Genomic DNA, 22651 nt, shown 5'->3' on the forward strand with positions numbered 1-22651 from the left:
ATAATATTCTTGTTCCCCTTTCATTGGTCATTTGATTTTCACATAAACTGGACACTAATCATTTTACTCTTACAGAATGGAGTTACTCCTCTTCATGTGGCTGCTCATTATGATTTTGTTGATGTTGCAATACTATTACTCGTAAAAGGAGCATCGCCTCATGCAACAGCTAAAAATGGATACACACCTTTACATATTGCCGCTAAAAAGAAGCAAATTGAAATCGCCACAACACTATTGGAATATGGTGCTGACACTAACGCTGAATCTAAGGCTGGATTCACTCCGCTTCATTTAGCAGCCCAAGAGGGACACACTGACATGGGTGAATTGCTGATTAGCCACAAAGCAAATGTTAATGCTAAATCCAAGGTATTAATTACCTTTTATTTTACCATCTTTTATAATTGTCATTTGAATATCAATCATTCATGTTTCACTAATTCATTAATCAACCTGATACAATGTGTTTTTTTTCCAACTCAATTTATCGATATTTCCAATTAGCTGAAACATGAACTTTTCTGTTTTATTATCTTTATGTTTTCAAGCGATTTCATGTAAATATATTTACATTATCATCTAATACAATTTTCTATTCTATTTTTAGCTTGAATTGACACCTCTTCATCTTGCTGCTCAGGGTGATAGAGTCGCTGTTGCCCAAGTATTGCTTAAGAAACGAGCTGATGTTAATGTTCAAACGAAACAAGGATACACTCCACTCCATGTCGCTTGTCACAATGGTGCTGTTGGTATGATCAAACTGCTTCTGCAGGCGGGAGCAAATGTTGATATAACAACTCAGGTATATTTATATGTTTTAACTTGGCTTCATCTTTTTGGATTGATGATCAGAATGTAGATAAAGGAAATTGTTTTCTCAAGCTATTTTTAGATGAGATAACTGGAGCATTAGTTGGATATATTTTTACATGGAATAGTGTGAAAAGTTTTTGTGTAACTTGGAAGATAAACTCATTGATGTTTAAGTGACATTTTGTCAGAAACCTATTTTCTTAGTGGAAAAACATTATTGCTGTTCAGTTGAATTTCAACTATTCAACGAGAAGTTTAAATTGTTTGGATGTGTGTTTGGTTAATGATTGTGTTTAAGTTAACTTGGAACTAAGTGTTTTCTCATCTTAATTATTAGCATGGATATACTCCTCTCCATCAAGCTGCTCAACAAGGACATACATTGGTCATAAACTTGTTGCTTGACCACAAAGCATCACCAAACAAGACTACCAATCTTGGATACACTCCGTTGGCTATTGCCCAGAAATGCAATTATATCTCAGTCGTTGAAACTTTGAAAACCGTCACTGAAGTTACAACAACCAGTATTATAACAACTACTACCGGTGAAAAGTATAGTTACAATAATCCTGAAACTATGCAAGAAACATTCATGACTACAGATTCTGAAGATGAAGGTGGTGAAGGTGCCGATAATTGGGAGAAAGCTAATCTCAATTATGAGAAAGGTGATGGTGGTGAACACGATGAATCATTTGGATTTGATGTTACCCATGATGAATCAATTTCTCGTGCTGGTGATTTAACAGCTCACGCTCCTTTGATTGCTGATGAAACCATTTCACCAAGTCATATTATTATGCAAGAATCCATGATAAACAACTTTACCCCCGATAATATTGACATCTTCCGGCCACCAACGTCTGCGGGACGATTAAAATGGAAAACATTCCTTGTGAGTTTCATGGTTGATGCTCGTGGTGGTGCTATGAGAGGCTGTCGTCATTCTGGTGTGAGAGTTATTATTCCACCTCGAAAAGCTCCGATGCCCATGAGAATAACCTGTCGATACCTGAGAAGGGAAAAGCTTATCCACCCTCCACCCTTGATGGAAGGTGAAGCTTGTGCCTCAAGAATTTTGGAAATCGGTCCATCAGGAGCTAAATTTTTAGGGTAATTATCTCATGTTGATTAGAAATTGTGACATGAATAATTGTTAACATTTGTTATTTTCATCTTGATTCCATGATATAGTCCGGTGATAATTGAGGTTCCACACTTTGCTGCTATGAGAGGAAAAGAACGAGAAATTATCATCTTAAGAAGTGATGATGGAGAAAGCTGGAGAGAACACTCTGTAGAAGCATCGGAAGACACTATTCGAGAGATTCTCAATGATAGTCTACAAGGAGAATCAGGTAAATATTCACTACATGAAAATGATAAATGGTTTTCTCTCTCTCTCTCTCTTCCAATTACCATGTAAAAAAAGAATCGATATTAATGTTAATGATATTTTTTTCTCGACAGATTTGAATAACCTAGATTCTGAATTTGCATCCGATCGTATAACTCGTATTCTGACGACTGATTTTCCGCAATATTTTGCCATCATTACTCGGATTCGTCAAGAAGTTCATGCCATTGGACCGGAAGGAGGAATGGTCAACTCTACTGTTGTACCTCAAGTTCAGGCTATTTTCCCTGAAGGAGCCCTCACTAAGAAGATCAAAGTTGGACTCCAGGTAGGACGAAATAAGAAAAAACGGAATCGAAATGAAAATAAGAATGAGAATGAGACTGATGCTGATGATGAAAATGAAGATTCCTTTGAAACAAAGGGTAGAAAACGTAAGAGTAGATTGAGTTCATTTGGAGTTGGTTTGAGAAATCGATTAATTCGAGGTAATAAAAAGGCAAAACCATCAACATCAACACCAAGAGATGATTCAACTCCTTCCCATCCTCCTCCCTCTCCTCTTCCAACATCTCATCCTCCTAATTGTGAACCATCAAAGGAATCAACAAAAATGGATGTTAAAGAAGAGGATAAACAAATTGAAATGATATCAAAATCAGTGAAATCAACATCATTATCAGTTAATCACCTTCCATCGATTAATGATGATAATAATAATCCTACCTCGAAACCTTTAAGCGATATAAAGCATTCTGATAATGTTGATGCTTGTACCCTGAAAACCTCATTGGAACCTCAAAGTTCAACATCAACCTCAGCAAAATCGCACAGCTCGGGTAGTAAAAAATCTCGAAAAGTTAGAAATCGAGTTGAGCGAACTGAATTAACTCCGGTTAGCAGTTGTTTCGCAGAGTTCGTTCGAGTGACAATGCCTAATCTAGACCTTTTTGCACGAATGATTTAGTCGAGTAACTCGAATTGACCTGACACTTTCTCCGCCCAGACAAAGTTGACCCTCAGCGCTTGACAAAATTGTGATCGCAAATTCAAATAACCGAATTGAGTATTATTAGTTGTGAAAGTTTTCAATCTTTTTCGTTTAATTAGTTGATTAATTCAGTTGAATCAATTTAACAAATGCCTTAAATTATGAACAGAGTTAAGTGAATTAGTGTTAAGGACCAAGCTAAGCACAAATTTGATTACAAACTGATTCAATTGGAAACCTATTTGTTCAATAATATAATTAGTGAATAAGTTTATCTTTAATTTCGGTCAACAATTAATCAAAATATTAGTAATAATTATCCACCTAATCGCCTTGATCATTGATCACCTTTAAAGAGTAAATAATTTCCAGAACGATAATTATCATTGAGAAATGAACAAAATTATCCAATTAATTGATAACAATCAACATAATCAGCATAATAATTTTATCATTTGCACAAAGATAAAGTGATTTAATTTAAATTATCATACAATTAACACAGAAAATTAAATTGCTAACATTATTATTTTTGATTATTCAATTTCCATTGAAAATCAATAATTCACCAAGAATCAAACATATCAATACAATTCTAGTCTCTTATTATTGATAATCAACAATTTAATTATCTTCTTGTTATCAATACATATCGTAAATATATCGTAACAATTAAATCTCATTCAGTTTAGTTAATTAATCTAATTCTGATCTAAGTGATAATCTCTTAACATATCAAACAATTCTCACACAATTAAAACCCTTTACCATAAGTAAATCTCACAATTATAAATATCGTAACAATTAAGTTAATCATTGATTAACCAACAGCTCTCTTGATCTCATAAATTAACTTCATGGTTTAATTGATTATCAATTAACATGATGATTAAAAATCAGAATGAAACAATTTAAAGTTTCATAATAACGTTAATCATGTTTTGATTAATTAATTCTTAATCTAGTCTGGTCAATTTCTTAATTGTTTTACTAATAATAATAACCCAAATTAATCAGCTTAACAATTAGTCCTAATTTTCAACCTCCTTAGTAATTAACTAATAACAATTTGATCTCATTTAAATGTGTATCTATATAAAACCATTGTTGTTGTTTTGATTTTGATTCAAATTAATTTAATTAACTCATTTCAAATTATTGTGTATAATAAATGAACTTAATCATAATCAACTAACCCTTTCAACTAACCAATTAACTGATTAACAATTAAAAAAAACAACAATCTATCAACAATATATCAATGTCAATTACCTTAATTTGTCTTGATTATATTGATTTGTTCAAATTGTATCATTATTATTGTCACCACACCTTACTAATAAAAGTCACACTAATCAAATTAACCAAATTAACAATTAACACCATTGATTAACGTGATTAACATTTACTCCAACCAACCGATTACCAATAAATAATAATTTCTAATTGTGATGAGGAATTGGGTATTGCCTTTTGAAAACAGTTTGGATGATGAGGAAAATTGAGTAGAGAATGATAGTTAATTGTAATTTAGAAAATTAATAATTAATTCTCAATATTCGATTAATAATCTTAATCATGATTAACATTCTCTATCTACTCTCACCTTTTTCTACCCTTTTGCTTGATTATCAACATTGTTTATCTTTTACTATTATTTTCAATTCAATTTTTTATTATTTATTATTTTCTATCTCCCAAAGAAATGTTATTGATTCTAAAGGATAATCAATTAAATGATTAATTAATTATCTTTTCCTTAGTTGAATCAATTTCATAATTGTGATTATCCTCGTAAATCTTATCATGTGTATGCAAAATTTTCATATTTTCATCTTCCTCTCTCTCTTTATCTTCCTCCCTCCTCACTGTTTTCAGGCTCAACCGATATCCTCTGAACTGGTTGCTAAAATGTTAGGTAATCGTGTTGCCGTTAGTCCAATTGTTACGGTGGAACCACGTCGACGTAAATTTCATAAACCGATAACATTGACCATACCTGTACCTCAAGCAGCGACCAGAGGAATGATCAACAATTACACCGGAGATACACCAACATTAAGATTACTTTGCAGCATAACAGGTAGTACAAAGTCAGGTTTGTCTTCCCTTTGATCTATGCTCATATTCAATAATAAATCTAAGCCTTAATCACTAATCCAATTTATGTATATTAATCTGTGTCATCCTTTGATCATCACATTTCATCATGATAATCACCTCATCAATGACTAATTGATTATCCTAGTCCTCAACTCCAGTTAAATTGTATCCGATATGCTCTCCTCACAATGTACTATTCACTCTAATCTATGAATCTCATTCATAAATTTAATCCATTAAATCACTGTTCATCTCTTGTAATTTAATCATAAGTCCATTAATTAGATCATCTCCAATACCTCATCTAGAATTTCTCATCTCAATTCTCTCATCTTTTTCCTGATTTCTCTCATCCTAGAAACTCATTCAATTCTTTATTCATATCATTCCAATAGTTAAGATATTAGAGTCAGAGTGATCAATTCACATATGTAATCACCTCCTCCTTGTCTGAATGCTCCTTCCTCCAACTCACCTATTAGAAAGATGCTCTCCCTCTCTCAAATGTAACTTATCATCTTCTTCATTTTATCCTCACGATCCTTGATTAGTTATTTAAATTAATCTCCATCCTCATCTTCTGTCTCTCTCTCATCTAACTCATTCTCTGTATTCATTCATCCACTAGTGAGAGATTGAGAGATAATCCAAAGTTTTTGAGTAGAACAATTTTCCTAACATAGTTTAACTTTTACTCTAATTAATTTGTTAATTATAAGGAAAGAGTTGATTTTTTTAAAATATATTTTTAAGCTCTCATGGAAGATTATCCTTTTTCCTAAAGTAGCTCATGATCTGAAACGATAATCTGAATTCCAATTTACAAAGAACTTGATTGATTATTGTCAATCTGCTCTAATGGCTTGAATTGGTTGAAGAAAAAAAAACTCTTGCCAATTTGAATTGTTGCCTTAATTAATTATGCAAATGATGAAAGTTTTTCATTTAAATATTCAATAGATGCCAAGTAGCTCATGTACTCATTTCCTTGGTGATTTAAATTGTACTTTAATCATTATAACAATCAGTTTTGCTGCTTAATCACCATCATTTGTTACACCTTGTGAATTAACTGTTGCTTTGCAATTCATCATTGTGAACAATTAACTCAATCAAAAGGTTGGGTTTTTGTATTCACAATTTATGTTGATTACAATTAGTTATTTGATACATCAATTTTTACTCTAAATTATTAATATTAATTTTTCTCCACTACTTCAAACAATCAACTTGATTCTGTTCTTGACAATTGACAATCAACTGATTATTTGATTAGTCTCTTAATTGTAACAGTTAAATATAATATTTTCCTTTATTGTGTTGATAATATGAATCTAAACCCTGAAAATCCTTTACCATAATAGTAATTAACTTATTGTGCTACTTAATTTAATTATAATTATCCTTAACTCTCTCATCTGTCATCTTGGCATTAATCAATCACTAATCAACTGTTGTCATCTTGCCCCGAAATTATCAATGTTAATTGTAACAATTTACTAGTAAATTTTCTGCTTAATCATCAATTTCCCTTCATTTTTGTTTTTCGCTTTAATTAACCACAATTAACCTCAGATCCTTATTGTTTACTAATCACTTTTAATTATTTCATTTTAATTTTGTTTTCTATTATTATTCTTGAGCCTAGTTCACCAATGGGAAGACTTACCTGTAAACTGAATTGAAAAAAAAATTAGAGAAACAAAGTCAATTAATTAAAAACTATTGGAAAGGTGATTCGTTCAAGCCTGGAAAATAAAACAAACCAAATTAAATTAAATTCCTTATGGGCTAAGACAATTAAATTAGTTCGTTAATAGTTGATTGATTTTCATAAATGCCTATCGGTGATAATGAACAAATCTATTGTTTTTATTGTTAATTTTTGAACGAAAAATCTTCCAAACTCTAATTGATTATATAAATTGTTCCTTTTACAAATTACTAATCTTAATTATTTACTTTTTAATTGTGATTCTTTTTCAGGAGGAACCTCAAAAGCTCAATGGGAAGATGTCACTGGTTCAACTCCGCTTACTTTTGTTAATCAATGTGTTTCATTTACAACTACGGTCTCAGCAAGGTGAGTGATTTTAGATTGAGAATAATCATAATTTTGATCTAATTGTGATTTGATTTTTTTTTTGATTTTCTAATAGATTTTGGTTAATGGATTGTCGTCAGATCAATGAAGCGACCAAATTTGCTACTGACCTTTACCGTGAGGCGACTGCAGTTCCTTTCATGTCGAAATTTGTTGTTTTCTCAAAGCGTCATGATCCCTCTGAAGCTCAAATGAGAATATTCTGTATGACTGATGATAAGGAAGAGAAAACTCTTGAAAATCAAGAACAATTTACCGAAGTAGCCAAGAGTCGTGATGTCGAGGTATTAGAGGGTAAATGTCAATACCTCGAATTTGCTGGTAACCTGATACCTGTAACCAAATCGGGTGAACAATTAAATCTAACCTTCCAAGCTTTCCGAGAGAATAGACTTCCCTTTTTAATAAGAGTTCGAGATTCATCTCAAGAACCTTTCGGTAAAATTGCCTTCATGAAAGAACCACGAAAAACTCGAGGTGAAGCTCCACAAGTGCCAATATGCAATTTAAACATCAAATTACCTGAAATAATCTTGGAAGAGGAACCAATTGTTATTAATAATTATCAACAACAATTTACCGATGTCCATTATAATATTAAATCAGAAACCATCCAAAGATCAGCACTAGGTGATTAATGAAACTAATTATCAAAAAGTGTACCAACAATCAACCCACCAAAACCACACCACCTTCCAAGTACCGATAGCTCCGATTATCCATCCAAACACCCTAGAACCCATTATAATCAACACTAATTGGAAATTGTCGTTGATTAATATCAAAATATCACATCCGTTAATTAGTCAAATCTTAAAATATTTATATAAATGCAATTCATCAATTTCAATATTCAAGCATTATTTATATACACACAAACACTGAAACTATTTAATCTCCCTCTTTTTATTCATAATCCACTAATCTGAGATTATCTAATTATCCATGGGCAATGATTATCATTTAGATTCTAATTTTTTTTTCTAATTAATTTTTTTTTCTGTTTACATTTTTATCTATCAATGAGCTTGCAATAAAAAATCAGAGCTATCGATACAATTACCTTTTTTTTTCAACTTGTTTTCCATTTTATTTTAACTATTTGTTAATTGTCCTTGTTTTCAATTGATTGTCCATTGATTTCTGATTGTTTGTTTCTTTTTTTTTCATGTTTCTCTCTTTGTATTGACTATACAATATTTACCGTTAGATGATGACGATATTATCTTGAATGCTGATCCATCAATAATGCAAATGGGACAAGAATTGGGTAAAGATTGGATTAAAGTTGCCTCTCACCTTGATGTTGATCCAATTGATACGGAAAAGATTAAGAGACAATTTAATAATCTTGAAAGTGAACAAGCAACCGCTTTATTATATAATGTTGACCGTAAATCATCAATATGGAAAAACAAGCAACTATGTAAAGCCCTTTGGGACATTGGTAGGAAAGATCTGGTTACCAAATTTTACCCTGAACACAAGAATCATTTAGCTGAATTTGGAATTAAACTAAATGGTAAACAAAACGATGAACCAAATGAAACAATCGAAAGCTCAAAAAGTCTTCCAACTGAACGAGAAGTTACTCTTGACGATAAAGATATTATGAAGGTAAATTAAATAATCGAATTTTGTTTTCCTATCAAATCTTTTCTCTCACTAATTATTCTGTTAATTACTCTTCTAGGATGCTGAATCTATGGACGATAGTGAAGGTGAACCTGGAATCTTACTTGGTCAGTCCACAGTGACCGCTACAGCTAATAAAATACCTTCTCATGAAACCAAAGGTAAAAACGTAATTCTAGTTGATTGATTTCAATTATTATCTAATGAATTTGAAGATGTTGATTGTGTTTATCTTTGGTGTTGTTGATTGATTTCTCTCTCTCTCTCTCTCTTTTTCTAATCAAATGATACGATGATGTTTTTTTTTGTTTCTTAATTGTTGTGTTAATTTGCTTATAATTATGTTGATTGTAAAAAGGACGAGAAGATGAGGAAAGGGCTTCAGCGGTTCAACAATACCTGAAGTATTTGGAAGACGAGGATCGGGAAGATTCGGAAGAGAGAGCTGCTTTTAGAGGAGAAAAGACCAATTCTAATGAATTATACATAATTAAAGAAGAAATTCAAGTTCCAAGTGGTGATTCGAGTTCAATTAAATCAACTAATCAAATTTCCAGTAAGATTTTCCAATCTAATTACTTAGTTGATTACATACATTTAGATAAATGTAACTTGACAAGCAAGTTCACTTAGTCCAATCACTTTTCAATCCGATTGGTTAGATTACAATTAACGTTCATTTGCTCATTTGTAATTTACTTTATTTGTCTAATTGTGTGTGTCCACTCTGATTACCTTCATGTCCATTGTTTAAATTGGTTTACCTTTTCCATTTACCTTAACAATTAATTGATTTTGTTTTTCTTACCTGTTTGTTTTTTTCTCTCTCTCTCTCTACCTTTACCTGCCCATGTTTATTTTTGATCCTTTGTTTGCCATTTCTTTGTTGATGATGATGATGATTATTGTTATTGTTATTATTCCTGTTGATCAGTAACTTCCCCTGAATCCACCCATGAAACTGAATCTCACATTAAAACCGAGGAGAACATTGAATTCACTGATGAAGGTGGATTGACTCACTCTATTACTCAAGTCACGAAAACAACGATAATTCAAGGTAACATGATGGAGAAAAAAAAATGAATTTCGTTTTTTTTTTCATTCTCAACAAAAGAACTGATTTAATTTAACTAAATTATCGCAAATTAAATCACCCGATATAGTAAAATATAACATACAGAATGAGCAAGAAAACTTAATGATACATATTAGGAGTTAATTGTTTGGGGAAATCTTAATCATGTCAGCATGTTGTATGTTGATTTAATTGTCCATGTATTTAGATGTTGATATAACTTTTGTCTGTTTGTTTATTTGTTTCTCTATTGATTGTTATCTTAATCATTTTGATTGACCGAAAACTGAATCACAACTAATTACTGTCATTTTATTGATCTTTTTATCCTTACGATTGGTTAGATACTGATGAACCTATTCAAGTCCAGCAACGTCTTCAAAAGCAACAACAATCCCAACCTCAGGATGCTCAAGGTAAACAACAGGAATCAGGGTATTCAAATGAACCAGACACAATTAGCCAAGTATCAATTTCAAGTATTCCTGAGGACGATAAATCAGATCCCACCTCGGCAAATATATCGAGTGCAACCACCACCACCACCAATGCAAGTGATGTTAGGATGACCACCGAGGAACCAGGAACCAAAATAACCGTTGAACAAAATGGTAAGTGGTCATCTAATGATATCAATGATTGTCTTATATCTAAATTGTTAAAAGATTACTGGACAATTGAAAAGTATTCACCTTAATAGTTATATAAATATACTTAAATTGTTCCCATTTTGGTTGACAACAACAACGAAAATACCTAATTAGTTATTAGTTTGGAAAATTTTTAATTCTAATCATCTATTCATGTTTTGTTTTAATTGTCACTTGCTACTACAATTAGATTTTCTTAATTGCACCTAAATTGTTTCGCTCGTAGATTCATTTGCATACACACACTGATTAATTTTCCGCTTGATTATCTTGATTATTGTTAAATTCAATTGCATTTATATTATAATTTTTTTCTCGTTTTTAATTTTCATCATCATTAATCTTGTTGTTTTCAGAAAGTTTTGTTTCAACAATTAGTTTTAATTGTAATCGTTCATATGACAATCAATGTACTATGATGATGATACAAGTTGATTGTTAATCGTTTATTTAATTGTTAACTTTCTGGAAACACATATGATTAACTTTTAATTGGGATTATAATTTTGTATTAATCAGCATTTTGTTTATTATCAAATCTATTGATGATTTTATATAAATGATTGATTGTTAATATCAATTGTTAATCGTAAATCTTATCAACTAATCATCTCAATGGTAAACAAAGTTAATCAAATAATCAATTGGTAAGATGATTAATCTAATCAAAGTTAATCAATTCTATTGGAAAGTTAATTATCTAATCTAACCTGAGGTCGAATCTTAATTGTTCTCGTTGATTGAGTTAACGGTTTTTGATTATAAAAATTAACTTTGAACAAGATTTTGATTGTCCGTTAATCAGTTTTTCTTGCGCCAACGAATGATGACAATTAAATTTAATTGTTTGAGAAATTGTTCCATTTGAACCTTAAATTTTGTTAATCCACAAAACTGATTTCATATTTTATTTTCTTCTTTCTTTTTCCTTTCTTTTCTTTCTTTCTTTCTTGACAAACTGTCTTTCTTTTTGATGACAATTAACTAATCACTTGATTTGCCTATTTGATTATTAATTTTACAATTAACCAACTTGAAAGACTCTTGATCAGCAACAATCAACTCTCTTTACACACAATTAACATTAATCCAAAGTCTATTGAATTTACATTGATTATTAATTAGAATAGCAAATTATCAAACTTAATCAATCAAATTTAAGTTAATTAAAGATGAAACTTTCACAATTATCCAAGTTATCAGTTCAATTGTTATTAAATTACCTTTAAAAGTAAATGATTAGCTAATAGAAAACTTTTAATTAGTTAAAATCAATCGTGATTATTTATTATTTATTTCAATTGATTGAACAATTAGAATTAGATTTGAATACTTGATCAACAATTAATCAATTTTTCCTATTTATTTCTGTTTTTCCAATGTCAATGAGAATGTCTTAATTAACCACTAATCCATTAATTGTGCCAACAATTAACATATTAAATTACAACAACAAAAAACCATTTGAATGAGAATGAGAATCCGATTCCATGATTAGTTGTACTAATCAACTGTATCCAATCAATTGGCTTTCTAATTACAACTCTAATTATCTGTGTGTGTTTTATAACAATTTACCAGCGAATGCAATTAAATTTTAATTCCAATTGAATTGCAATTAACTATTTAATTACCAGAAAACAAAATCGAAACAAAATTGACTGAGAACAAAAAAAAAAAGATTCGAATTGAACAAAAACCAACAAACCTCAATATCTTTTTGTCTGAATATTCACTTTGCTATTTCTTCGGGGTTGTTCTGTATTCTTGACCCTTATCCTGATTTAGGAAATTCAGTTAATCATGAGGAATTCAATCTGATTGCGGAAACTATAATTCGTCAAGTGTACGATGAGGTTTTTGAACTAATTCGAACCAAGAAGATCACAATTGATGATAAAGGTAAGATTCCTCTCGTAGTGGGTAGATCAAAGTTTCCTCATGATTGAAAACTTAATTCGCTTCCAAAACTAGTTAATTAACCAAAATTAATTTACTTCTATTTTGTACAATTAATACAAATGATCGTTATTTTGATTATCCTCAATGTTGCCACAGTTTTAATCATTAATTAGAAGCCAATTAACATTAATTGCGCATTTGCTTTTGGTTTATTTTTCATCTCAAGGAATTATGATCAATCCTTTTATTTTTCTCGATTTGCTGATTGTCAACTAAATTGTTCATTCAAGTTTATTAATTCTTACCATTAGAATCATCTCTTTAACGAAACCTTTCGTTGCACTTTAATTTCTATTAATATCTGTTAATTTAGTTCGGAATTATATAAATAATTATCTCTCTCTCTCTTATTCTAAGTTGTTGTTTCTTTTTCCTCCTTCCCAGTCAATTGTTTCACTTTAATGGATTCATTGGGAATCCTTAGTAAATTTGATTATCGATTATCATTAATTTCGTATTTAGATTTATAAGTTTTGTTGATCATTTCTTTTTTCGACTTTTACCTTGATTCGATATTCATTGTCAACCAATTCTCTTTGGTGTCAGTTTTAGTTTAGCATTTGAAGTGAGATAAACTTGAGTTTTGTTCTTGAAACTTGGAATTTGAATCTTGTGGTCAGTTTTTGGATTAATTTTAGTGGTCGAATCTCACCTTTGATTATCCCTCTCTTTCTCTAAATGCCTCGGAATCTATTCTCTGAGGGGATGAGACGAAGAGGTATCAGGAGAGGGTCAACTGGAGGTTATAGAGGGGTCGAAGATGACCTGAGTAGTGCTTCGGAGTCTAGAAATGTTCTAAGTGTTCCTGTTGATGATTACGATAATTCAACTGATTGTGAAGAGATTTATGAAGATGATGATGGTGCAATTGGATTTAAAAGGAAACCCCGATTTTCATTTTCTGAAAGTGAAGATGAGAGAGATGGTGAATATTTGACCGATATTGAATATTCATCTGATGAGAATGATGATAATCTTAAAGAGAGTTCATCTTGCTCTCAGGCCAAAGTAACTCGACGAAGTGCTAAGGAATTATCATTGTACATTCAACGAGTTTTGGGTCGTCCATTACGAGCGGTCACTTGTTTCAAGGAGTGTGAACATGGTGGAACTGTTATTCAAACGGAACATCCTGATGAAGATGAAACATCGGAAGATGAAAGTTCATTGGCAAACGAGATGATTGATGGACAAGAAAATGAACAAGAATCATGTCCCGATTCTCAAGTCTCCGACATTGAAGCTTCTGATGGTGAAGATTATCATGGAATTGATCTTAACCATGATGGAAATCCAAACAATAATAATAATAATAATAACGGTGAAGATGACGGAAACGTTATCGACAGTTATCTCCAAGGTCATTTCGCTCGATTATCAACTACCGATAATGATGCTCGCGGTCGGAGTGATAGTGAAATCGACGAGTCTCACTTGCCTCCGGGTATTATTGTCTCGAATTGGGGTGGATCGTCCGTTGATAATTCGCACCCTGTAACTGAAGAAGAGATTCTATCTGAACGCGAAGTGACCTCTAAACCTTCAAATGTAATTCGAACCAAGCGAATGGGTCGAACTCGTGGACAGTTTAGCAAACAGAGTAATTACTTGACCGCAAGTTTGCCGACTTTGGGTCAGGGTGAAACTGATTCTGAATCGGAATCAGATGGGCGGCAGTTGATTCGTTCATCTTTCTATCAAACATCATCAGGTTCGAGTAATTTTCGTGACGATGATGACGAAAATTCCCCGGAAACCCATGGAATCCTCTCTAATCTTCCGTCAACTGACTCAGAATCGTTTGAATTTGAAGATGAAGATGATTCTGTCAACATAAACCCGAAATATTCACCAAGAAATTCATTAACCAATACAGCAAATGAATCTCAATCAGTGAAAATCGTCAGTCAACTTTCAATCAATGACAATATGATTAACTGATTAGCAGAAATTAAAAATGAGAAAAGAAAACACAAAAAAACAATCACCTAATTATCCTAATTCCTAAATTCTGATTGATGGTGTTAATCCATTTGAATTTTAAATGATCAAATTAAACTTAACTCCAATTAATTTAATATTATCCTTAAATCCTGTTGAATCAATTTCATGAAAGATTCAACAATCAATTTGTTTGTTGACAATACACTAATCAAGAAAACTGTATATGTGTAATATTTGTAGTATCCACCTTTTAATTGTGAAAATGATAAAACAATCAACTAAATTGATTTGAAAACTTTGTTCATTGGAAAGTGAGATGAATTAAAAAAAAGTATCGAAAACAATTAAAAGACTAATATAAATTACGTTTAGATTTATATAAGTTAACTAATTTGCTTCTGCTTATCAATCAGCTTTGCTTATAATTAATATTATCTTTAAGCTGTAATTGTAACTCGACTTAACCAATCAATTGGATTTCGACAATTAACTAATCATTTGGGTTTCTCTTTGTTTCTCTTTGTACATTTACAGAATGGTTTGAAACCGAAGCCTCTGGTGATGTTGTTCACATAATCGAGCAGAGTACAACCTGTGAACGAACCAACGATAAAAGTGATCTGATTGCTGACGAAAGTAAGTTAACTTAACCAGAGAGAGAAAGAGTAATTAAACCCGATGAACAAATCGTAACAATTAACTTTGATTACGCACCTTTAATCCCCTTCAATCCATCCGCACATATGATAACAATTTAAACGCCAAAACATATACAACAATTATCACCTTAATTATTTATGTTTTTTCCCCTTGAATCACAATTAAAACAAATGACGATCTGAAAAGCTGAATATTCAATCATGAACAAAACAAATATCCATAGTAAATAGACAATTAGTTAATTGTTATCTCTTGAGTTTTTTTAAATATAATTTCGTGCTCAATATATTGATTATTTATCGATTTTAGTCTAAATTATCACTAATCAACTAATCGTTAGGTAATTGAGCTTATTATTATTATTTTTTCGATCTCTTAATCTTCTACCTCTTGATAGATTTTCACTAATCCATTTCAGTGTTTTGTTTCCCCTAAACTAATCAACTAAATTGCTTCAATTTGGGCTAATTTAGTGAAGATGAATTTCGCCTTAATCTAATTGCAACCATCTAATGATTAATTGTGTTATTAATCAAATAAATTCTAACCTATTCTCTTAAAAATATCTAATCATCTCTTATTATTAATCGATGAAAACTATTAACTATTGATTATTAATATTATATTATGTCACTTTACTTGTTCCGTCTTGGCGATCGTCTTTTGTTGAACAATTTAAAATTATCAATTCGAAAAAAAACAAAATTCGAAAATAATATTAAAATTCTAATCCCCTTTTAATCCTCCTTAATCCTTAATCTGTTCCATGGAAACTATTGAAAAAGAAGTGCTTGATTCTGTAGGCAAGTTGAATGAGCGTACGATTTATGAACATTTACATTTCTCTGTCTATTTGTTTATCTGTTTTGTTTTACTTTCTTTTCTGTCGAAATTGTCACCATTTCCTTAATATCTTTAGTATCTACGAACTAAATATATTAATACCAACAAATGTCCAATCGAACCTCATTCCTTGCCGATCATAAAGAAAATTGGTATTCGTAATAAATAATAACAATAAAAACACTCGATTAGAACTTGATACTTAAATGAAACAAAACGATTAATCCAAATCTCTTTCATCATCTCGGGAATCAAATTATTCAATAACATCAGGATATTTATCAATAATATCGCGTTGATTTAGTCAATCAATTTAGATTAAAGTGATTAGTGATGTTGTTGCTGTTCGTCTTCAGTTTCCCATCTTAATCCTTATTGTTATTTTTTCTCTATCTATAATTAATCTTAATCATCTCTCTGATTAACTCATGTAATGAACGTGCCAAAGGGATTACGTTTCCTTAATTAAATCCTGGTGTCATTGTAATTGCTTGATAACTGTTTCCAATTAATCCTTTCAATCCTCTTGTTGTGGTGTGTTGTTTGTGCATGGTGACTCCTGAGATCTACCTGTTGATTGCAAACCTTGATTGCGCTTTAATTGTTGACACAATTTTATTTATTATTTGCATGATTGTCCCAATGGGTTTGCATCGATCGGCTTTTGCTTGCGTCCATTTTTTTTTGTTGTTTTTTGCTTTCATTTTGCTTTTTTTCCAGCATGAATTTTACATCATCATCATCACCACCACCACCACGATTCCAATGAAAACCAACCTTTGACCTGATTTCCAGTGCTCGGGATTAAGAAAACAATACCATTTATCCAAAACCACCAACGAAAACCAAATTCAAAACCTTAATCCAGTTTCTCCATCACTTTAAGATTGGATTTAAATCTTTATCTTTATCCCAGTGAACTTTTTTCTTCCTCCATGACTTTGGATTGATTTTCTAATTTTATTTTAATCCATTTTCTTATTAAATCCAATATTGTTTTTATTTTCTTTTTCTCTATCCTCCCAATCTCTTAATCCACCCATCAACTTAATCAATTATTTATCCTTTTGGTTGATATGAAATAAAAAAAATTAATTGCATTTCAATTTAATTTGAATTTTCACTTAATTGTTTTCATTTTTTTCGCATGATTTTGATCATTTCTGCTTATAATTATTTAAATTGATTGCGCTTGGATTGGGATAAGGTTCAAATCTCCAATTAACGATTAATCTGATATATGAAATAAAAAAGTTCCAATAAGATCAAAGATTAGATTTAAATTAATTTCCCTCGATTTTGTATCCATGAAATTATCAAGAAAACACAGGTAACGATAATCAGAACATTTCGATTATTTCATTTGACGTCGAATATCAAGTTTACTATCATCTTAGAACTTTTTTTCCGTCAGAACTTAGTAATTTTTTGGCACTTTTCTTTTTCGATCTTTTCCTTTTCTCCCGTTCGATCATAACTGTCACTCATGTTTCCGTTTCCTCAGATTGAGAGAGTTAGAAGATCAAGAATTTTAGCCTAAATCGTCAACAGAATTGACCCAATCTTGATAATTTTGATTCTCTGATTTGATCCACTGAACCGAATCATAATCTTACCTGATGATTATTATTTAATGGCTTCGATTGTAAATCTTTTATTTCCTTCCGTTTTTTTGTCCATTTCGCCTTTGGCACTCGCACGAATTATCATTTATCTTCCTTCTCTCTTCCTTTACTACTGTCGACGCGACCAACAAACATCAATTTCTCTCTTTTTTTCTTTCGTTCTTTTTTCTCTCTATCATTGTGGATTCGATGAAATTAGATGACCATGAAATGAGTTATTCGGAAAAGAAAGATTATTTTACCAAACTATCAAACGATTCTAAGGTAAAACCAGTTCCCCCTGCGTCGCATTACTGTCGCTCATCATCAATCGAAACCAGTGGAATGGGTAAAGATGATCGTCGACCATCAGAGGGAGAAATCGTTGAAACGGTTGGAGCTTTTAACGATCGTCGAGCTTATTTTGAAGCAACTGGAGGTCGTCGATCATATTCAATTGACATTGCCAATATGGACGAAGCTCGAACTGCTTATTCAACATCGTTAGTCCAAAGATCAACTGGAACAAAGGGAACATCACAATCGACTTTTACCGGATTGACAGAAAAGCTTGAGGAGGAAGAAGACGAGGAAAACAATTCCAAGGGTAACTTGTATTCTAATTCATTTAATAATCTTGTTAATCGTGAATCAATTGGCAAAAGTGGTTGCGAGGTTTCTGATGTTGATGTTATCGTTGATGAGTCAAGTGAAAGAAACCAAGAGTATCAGAACTTTTTATCGCGAGAGCAACTTTTTCAAGCCTTAAATGAGCTTGAAGCTGAAATTGAATTAGCTCAAAGTGATCTTGAGCTAACTGTTGATGACGATTTGAAACAATTGAACAAAATAATAACCACAGAATCAACAACAACCACAAAAGCATCTCAAGCTACTACAGCAACAACAACAACCCAAGAGCTTGCAAGTAGATACCTGAAGTTGAATATTAGCAAAACTGATAATGATGATAAAGAATCAAATTTAAATCAAGTTAATCATTATGATGATCAAATTTTCCGATCACCATCTCAAGGTAAAGGTACTTCATCGATGCGATTAATTGTTCGCAATCGAGATGAAGTTTCTGTGAAAGATTTTCCTACCAATGAGGTGAACGTGGAAACCGGTGAAATCGCTCGGCTTCTCGTTCGTCCCGCTCCACCTCGTGTACCTCAAGAAAACGTTGACAGGTCAACCAACGAATCGCCATCGGAAAGTTTAGTTGTTTACAAAGTGTGGAAAGGTCCTGATCCAATTGAAAGATGTCCAAGTCCACTTAGGCAGCAATTTAGTCGATCACTTCGAGATGATGTTGTTGGCCTTTCGTCGTCTTCTGTCAATAATGATAATCAGAATGAGAATGATAATTGTTATAATATCGATGAACTTGTTGGTAAGTTAAGTGAAGATCAATCAATTGCCACCACACTCAATCAACAAATATCTTCACCATTGACAACAATCAACCAACAGCAAAAGTATCTTATCAATTGGAGATCAATGAAAAACATATTAACCCCTGAAGGTTTTGATTTGATTGGTCAAGCAATTGAAATCGCTTTAATTAAGATACCAAATGAAAAGGGTTACCCAAAGTATTATTATATCGGTAGAGAGTTAATTAGATCACTTATCGAATCGAGTCTCGAACGTGTACTTTTCTATTCCATTGAGATGGTTCGAGTTGATTGCGTTGAATCAGGTTTAATTAATTTAGATTCTCCTTCCATTCCTGGTTTATCCTCTGTTCCAATTCCTTACTGGCTTCCATTCACTTCCAATAAGTTATCATCTTCATCTTCTCCCTCATTCCTTAATCCTTCAAATATTCTCACCAAAGATACATGGTTTCGATTAGTTGATGTTCGAAGTGTTTCAACTCAGACAACCTTCCAATTTGGTCTAATAAGTCGATCTATTCAGACCAATGTTTCATTTCTCAATCCCTCTTGGAATGATAATGAACCTTTCCATAGATACGATTCACCTGAAATCGATAGTGTTCAAAGTAGTTCGATCATTGAATGGGTCAGTAAGACTGGTGGACATCGTCGACGTCCATCAGTTTCAACTTTCCGTGATTCAATTGACGATGATTCTTATCTAATGTCAGCTGATTGTCGGTTAACTAATGCAAGTTGGGCCGCTGATAGAGCGACTCAAACAACAACTTCAGAGGGAGAATTGTTTTCCGAAGAGTATTTTGATATTGATGATTTAGATGATGATAGTTTGAAATCTGAGTTTGAATCTGTTGGTGAAGATGTTGATTCAGATTCTGATGAAATGTCATCAAGTGAACTGCAAAGGTATCAAGATTTAATCGCTGCAAATGAAGCCATTGAAACAGGTCTAATGGCTTTGGTAGCCGGAGAATTGGCTCTTCTAACAACTGAATTGGCTTGTGAGGAGGGAAATGAAAAATCAGAAGAATCAAGCTCAGCTCCTCCCTGTATATTATATAAAGGGAATGATATTCCTTGGCTTGATGATGATGGCTGGAATAGTGATGAACAAAGATATACATGTAACGGTAAACCTAATAGCCTATCAGTTCACCGAGGTAGTCACTCTCACTCATCTGATACTTCAAATGATTGTAAGGATAACAGATTATCTGATGATGAAGGTGAAATTGCAGATAAATCTGATAATCTCAGAGTGATCCAAGATCGACTTGCTAATCGTACCTCAAGATCACATTCAAAGCATTCATCATCTAGTGAAGGTTCAGTTGTATCAACAGGCTCACAAACCGATGAACTTGAACTCAGTTCCATGCCAAAATATCTTGAAACTGATCTTGATGCCGTTGAAATTATCGATGGCAAACTGAGTTTTCCAAAGGTAAAGGTTAAAAAAGTCAAGAAGGTAATTTGCCCTGAGGAGAAAAAAGTTGACAAAGTGATGGATCAACATGATGAACGTTCAATCATGTCAACTCAAGAATCACTTGAATTTGATTATCAAGATGATGAGGCTGAGATGGTTGAGGAAATCAGAGCGATTCTAAATTCTCAGGTTGAACCTGGACTTTTAACTCGATCGAAAGAAAGATCAACCCCGAACAAAAGATCTTCGAGTGAACTACAGTTCGCTTTTGACGATAGATTTGAACAAACAGAAGCATTCGAGACTTCAGAACTCAGAACTAGAGATTTAGGGGAATGTTTGAGCGAAAGTGATAAAATTATCTCGTCAGAATTTGAATATTCTAATTGTCTCGTTGAAACATTGAACAATTCAGAATCTAAGGTTCCTGAGGAAGTCGATAAGCGTGCAAATAATGAAGAGATTGAATCTCAGTCTGAATACGAATCTTTATCTGATTATTTTGATGATTCAGTTGAATTAGTTGATGAATATGAAGAAACAGTTGATAAAGTGATTAAACCTAAATTCAGTGAGATTATGAATTATCCATCATACATAATACCTGAACCTCCAATTGTTTATATTCCTGATGAAAGTCATGAAGATTCAGTGGATAATGAGCAAGATTATTGTTGGATACTGAGTCAATATGGCTCACCGAAAGTTAAACAAGCCCTCTTTCAAAAAATCAAATCAATTGAATCAAATTCTGGTGAACATCAAGAAAGTTCATCGAATGAAATAATCGAATCAACTTCGGCTCTACACCCAGAAAATCAGTTCGTTTCAACTGTCGATAAAAGTTCAGTTCCATCAACAAGCTTCGAGCCATCAGAAAATCTATTTGTAGATAATTATTTTCCTGAAGAAATGAGGATAGAAAATTCTGAAATTACTGAACAAGAACCGAAAATCAGTGAGACTAAACTATTTTCAGAACAATTTGATGAAAATAATAATTTGATCTCATCTAATATTGACGATGAAAAAGACGCTTCCATGGTGATAGAACCCATGAAACAATGTTTCGACTCGATTTCAATCAGAAGGCAAATGGATGAACTTTTAGATGACAATGATGATGATCAGCTTAACTTTGATGAGCTAAATGCTGAGATAAATGAAATGGTTTCTTCATATGATCCTGAGATTGATCAAGATCAATATGAAGATAATCCTGATTGGTACTATGGATTTGAGAGTCAACAATATGATGAAACAATCGAGCCTGATCTTGAGGTTCCTTGTGGGGTTTCAGTACAGAATCAGGGTAGAAAATCATTGAGGAAACAATCATCTGAAAGTATCGAACCAGATTATGAAGATTACAGGGAAGAGATCGAAATGAAAAATGAAACTTCAACATATGCTAGTCAAGTATTAGGAGCGATCAAGGATAAAATTGCTTCGTTCCTGAATCGACCAAGTGTTTTGTCCGATGAAGCGATTGATGAACTTTCCGAAGATACAACAAATCAGTATGACGAGAACAACAATCTAATTGAACCAAATGAAATGTTGAACAAGTTACCAACCCAATTAGAATCATTATCGACATTGGAAAGTAAAGATATTGTCTCGTTGAAGAAAAGCTTGGACATTGGATGCGAGTTCAGTTATCCCCAAACGATTGAATGTCTCATGATGAATCCTGAGGGTGTTCAAAGTACTTCGAGTAAAACTGAGCCTGAATCTGAATTAGTTACGATCAGAATTGAAGATGAACCAGAAATCAGAGATGAAGTTAAACATGGAAAAGAAATCGATGATATTCCAATAGAAAATGTTGATATCGATGATTTTAATGTACCGGCAAAATCAATTGTACTTTCTACTGAAAGTTCAGATGAAATTGCTCAAGCTACTGAGCCAAAGTCGAGTATCGGTCTTGATCGTGGGCAGAATAACTTTGATGGCTCTTTGATGACTTCGTCCCTCAAGTTTGACTCAATTACAATAGATTCTGAGGTTGTCTTTACACCAGGAAATGTTTCCACTGAAATAACAAGTTCTGATTATTC

General features: G+C 32.2%; 1 protein-coding gene across 1 annotated transcript in view; it reads left to right on the plus strand.

Annotated features, from left to right (window-relative positions):
* LOC128391397 (uncharacterized) overlaps positions 1 to 22651 on the plus strand; it is a 44023-nt gene that overhangs the window by 10752 nt on the left and 10620 nt on the right. Inside the window, 16 exon segments of the mRNA XM_053351283.1 lie at positions 76 to 372; positions 611 to 808; positions 1157 to 1935; positions 2017 to 2180; positions 2293 to 2507; positions 5049 to 5253; positions 7260 to 7356; positions 7433 to 8007; positions 8588 to 8994; positions 9071 to 9173; positions 9371 to 9568; positions 9947 to 10072; positions 10435 to 10701; positions 12529 to 12642; positions 15181 to 15282; positions 17974 to 22649. Coding sequence (XP_053207258.1) covers positions 76 to 372; positions 611 to 808; positions 1157 to 1935; positions 2017 to 2180; positions 2293 to 2507; positions 5049 to 5253; positions 7260 to 7356; positions 7433 to 8007; positions 8588 to 8994; positions 9071 to 9173; positions 9371 to 9568; positions 9947 to 10072; positions 10435 to 10701; positions 12529 to 12642; positions 15181 to 15282; positions 17974 to 22649 — 8523 coding nt within the window.

Source organism: Panonychus citri, unplaced genomic scaffold (assembly GCF_014898815.1).
Source record: "Panonychus citri isolate SS breed McGregor unplaced genomic scaffold, ASM1489881v1 Contig00134, whole genome shotgun sequence".
In the NCBI taxonomy this organism is placed as follows: Eukaryota; Metazoa; Arthropoda; class Arachnida; order Trombidiformes; family Tetranychidae; genus Panonychus; species Panonychus citri.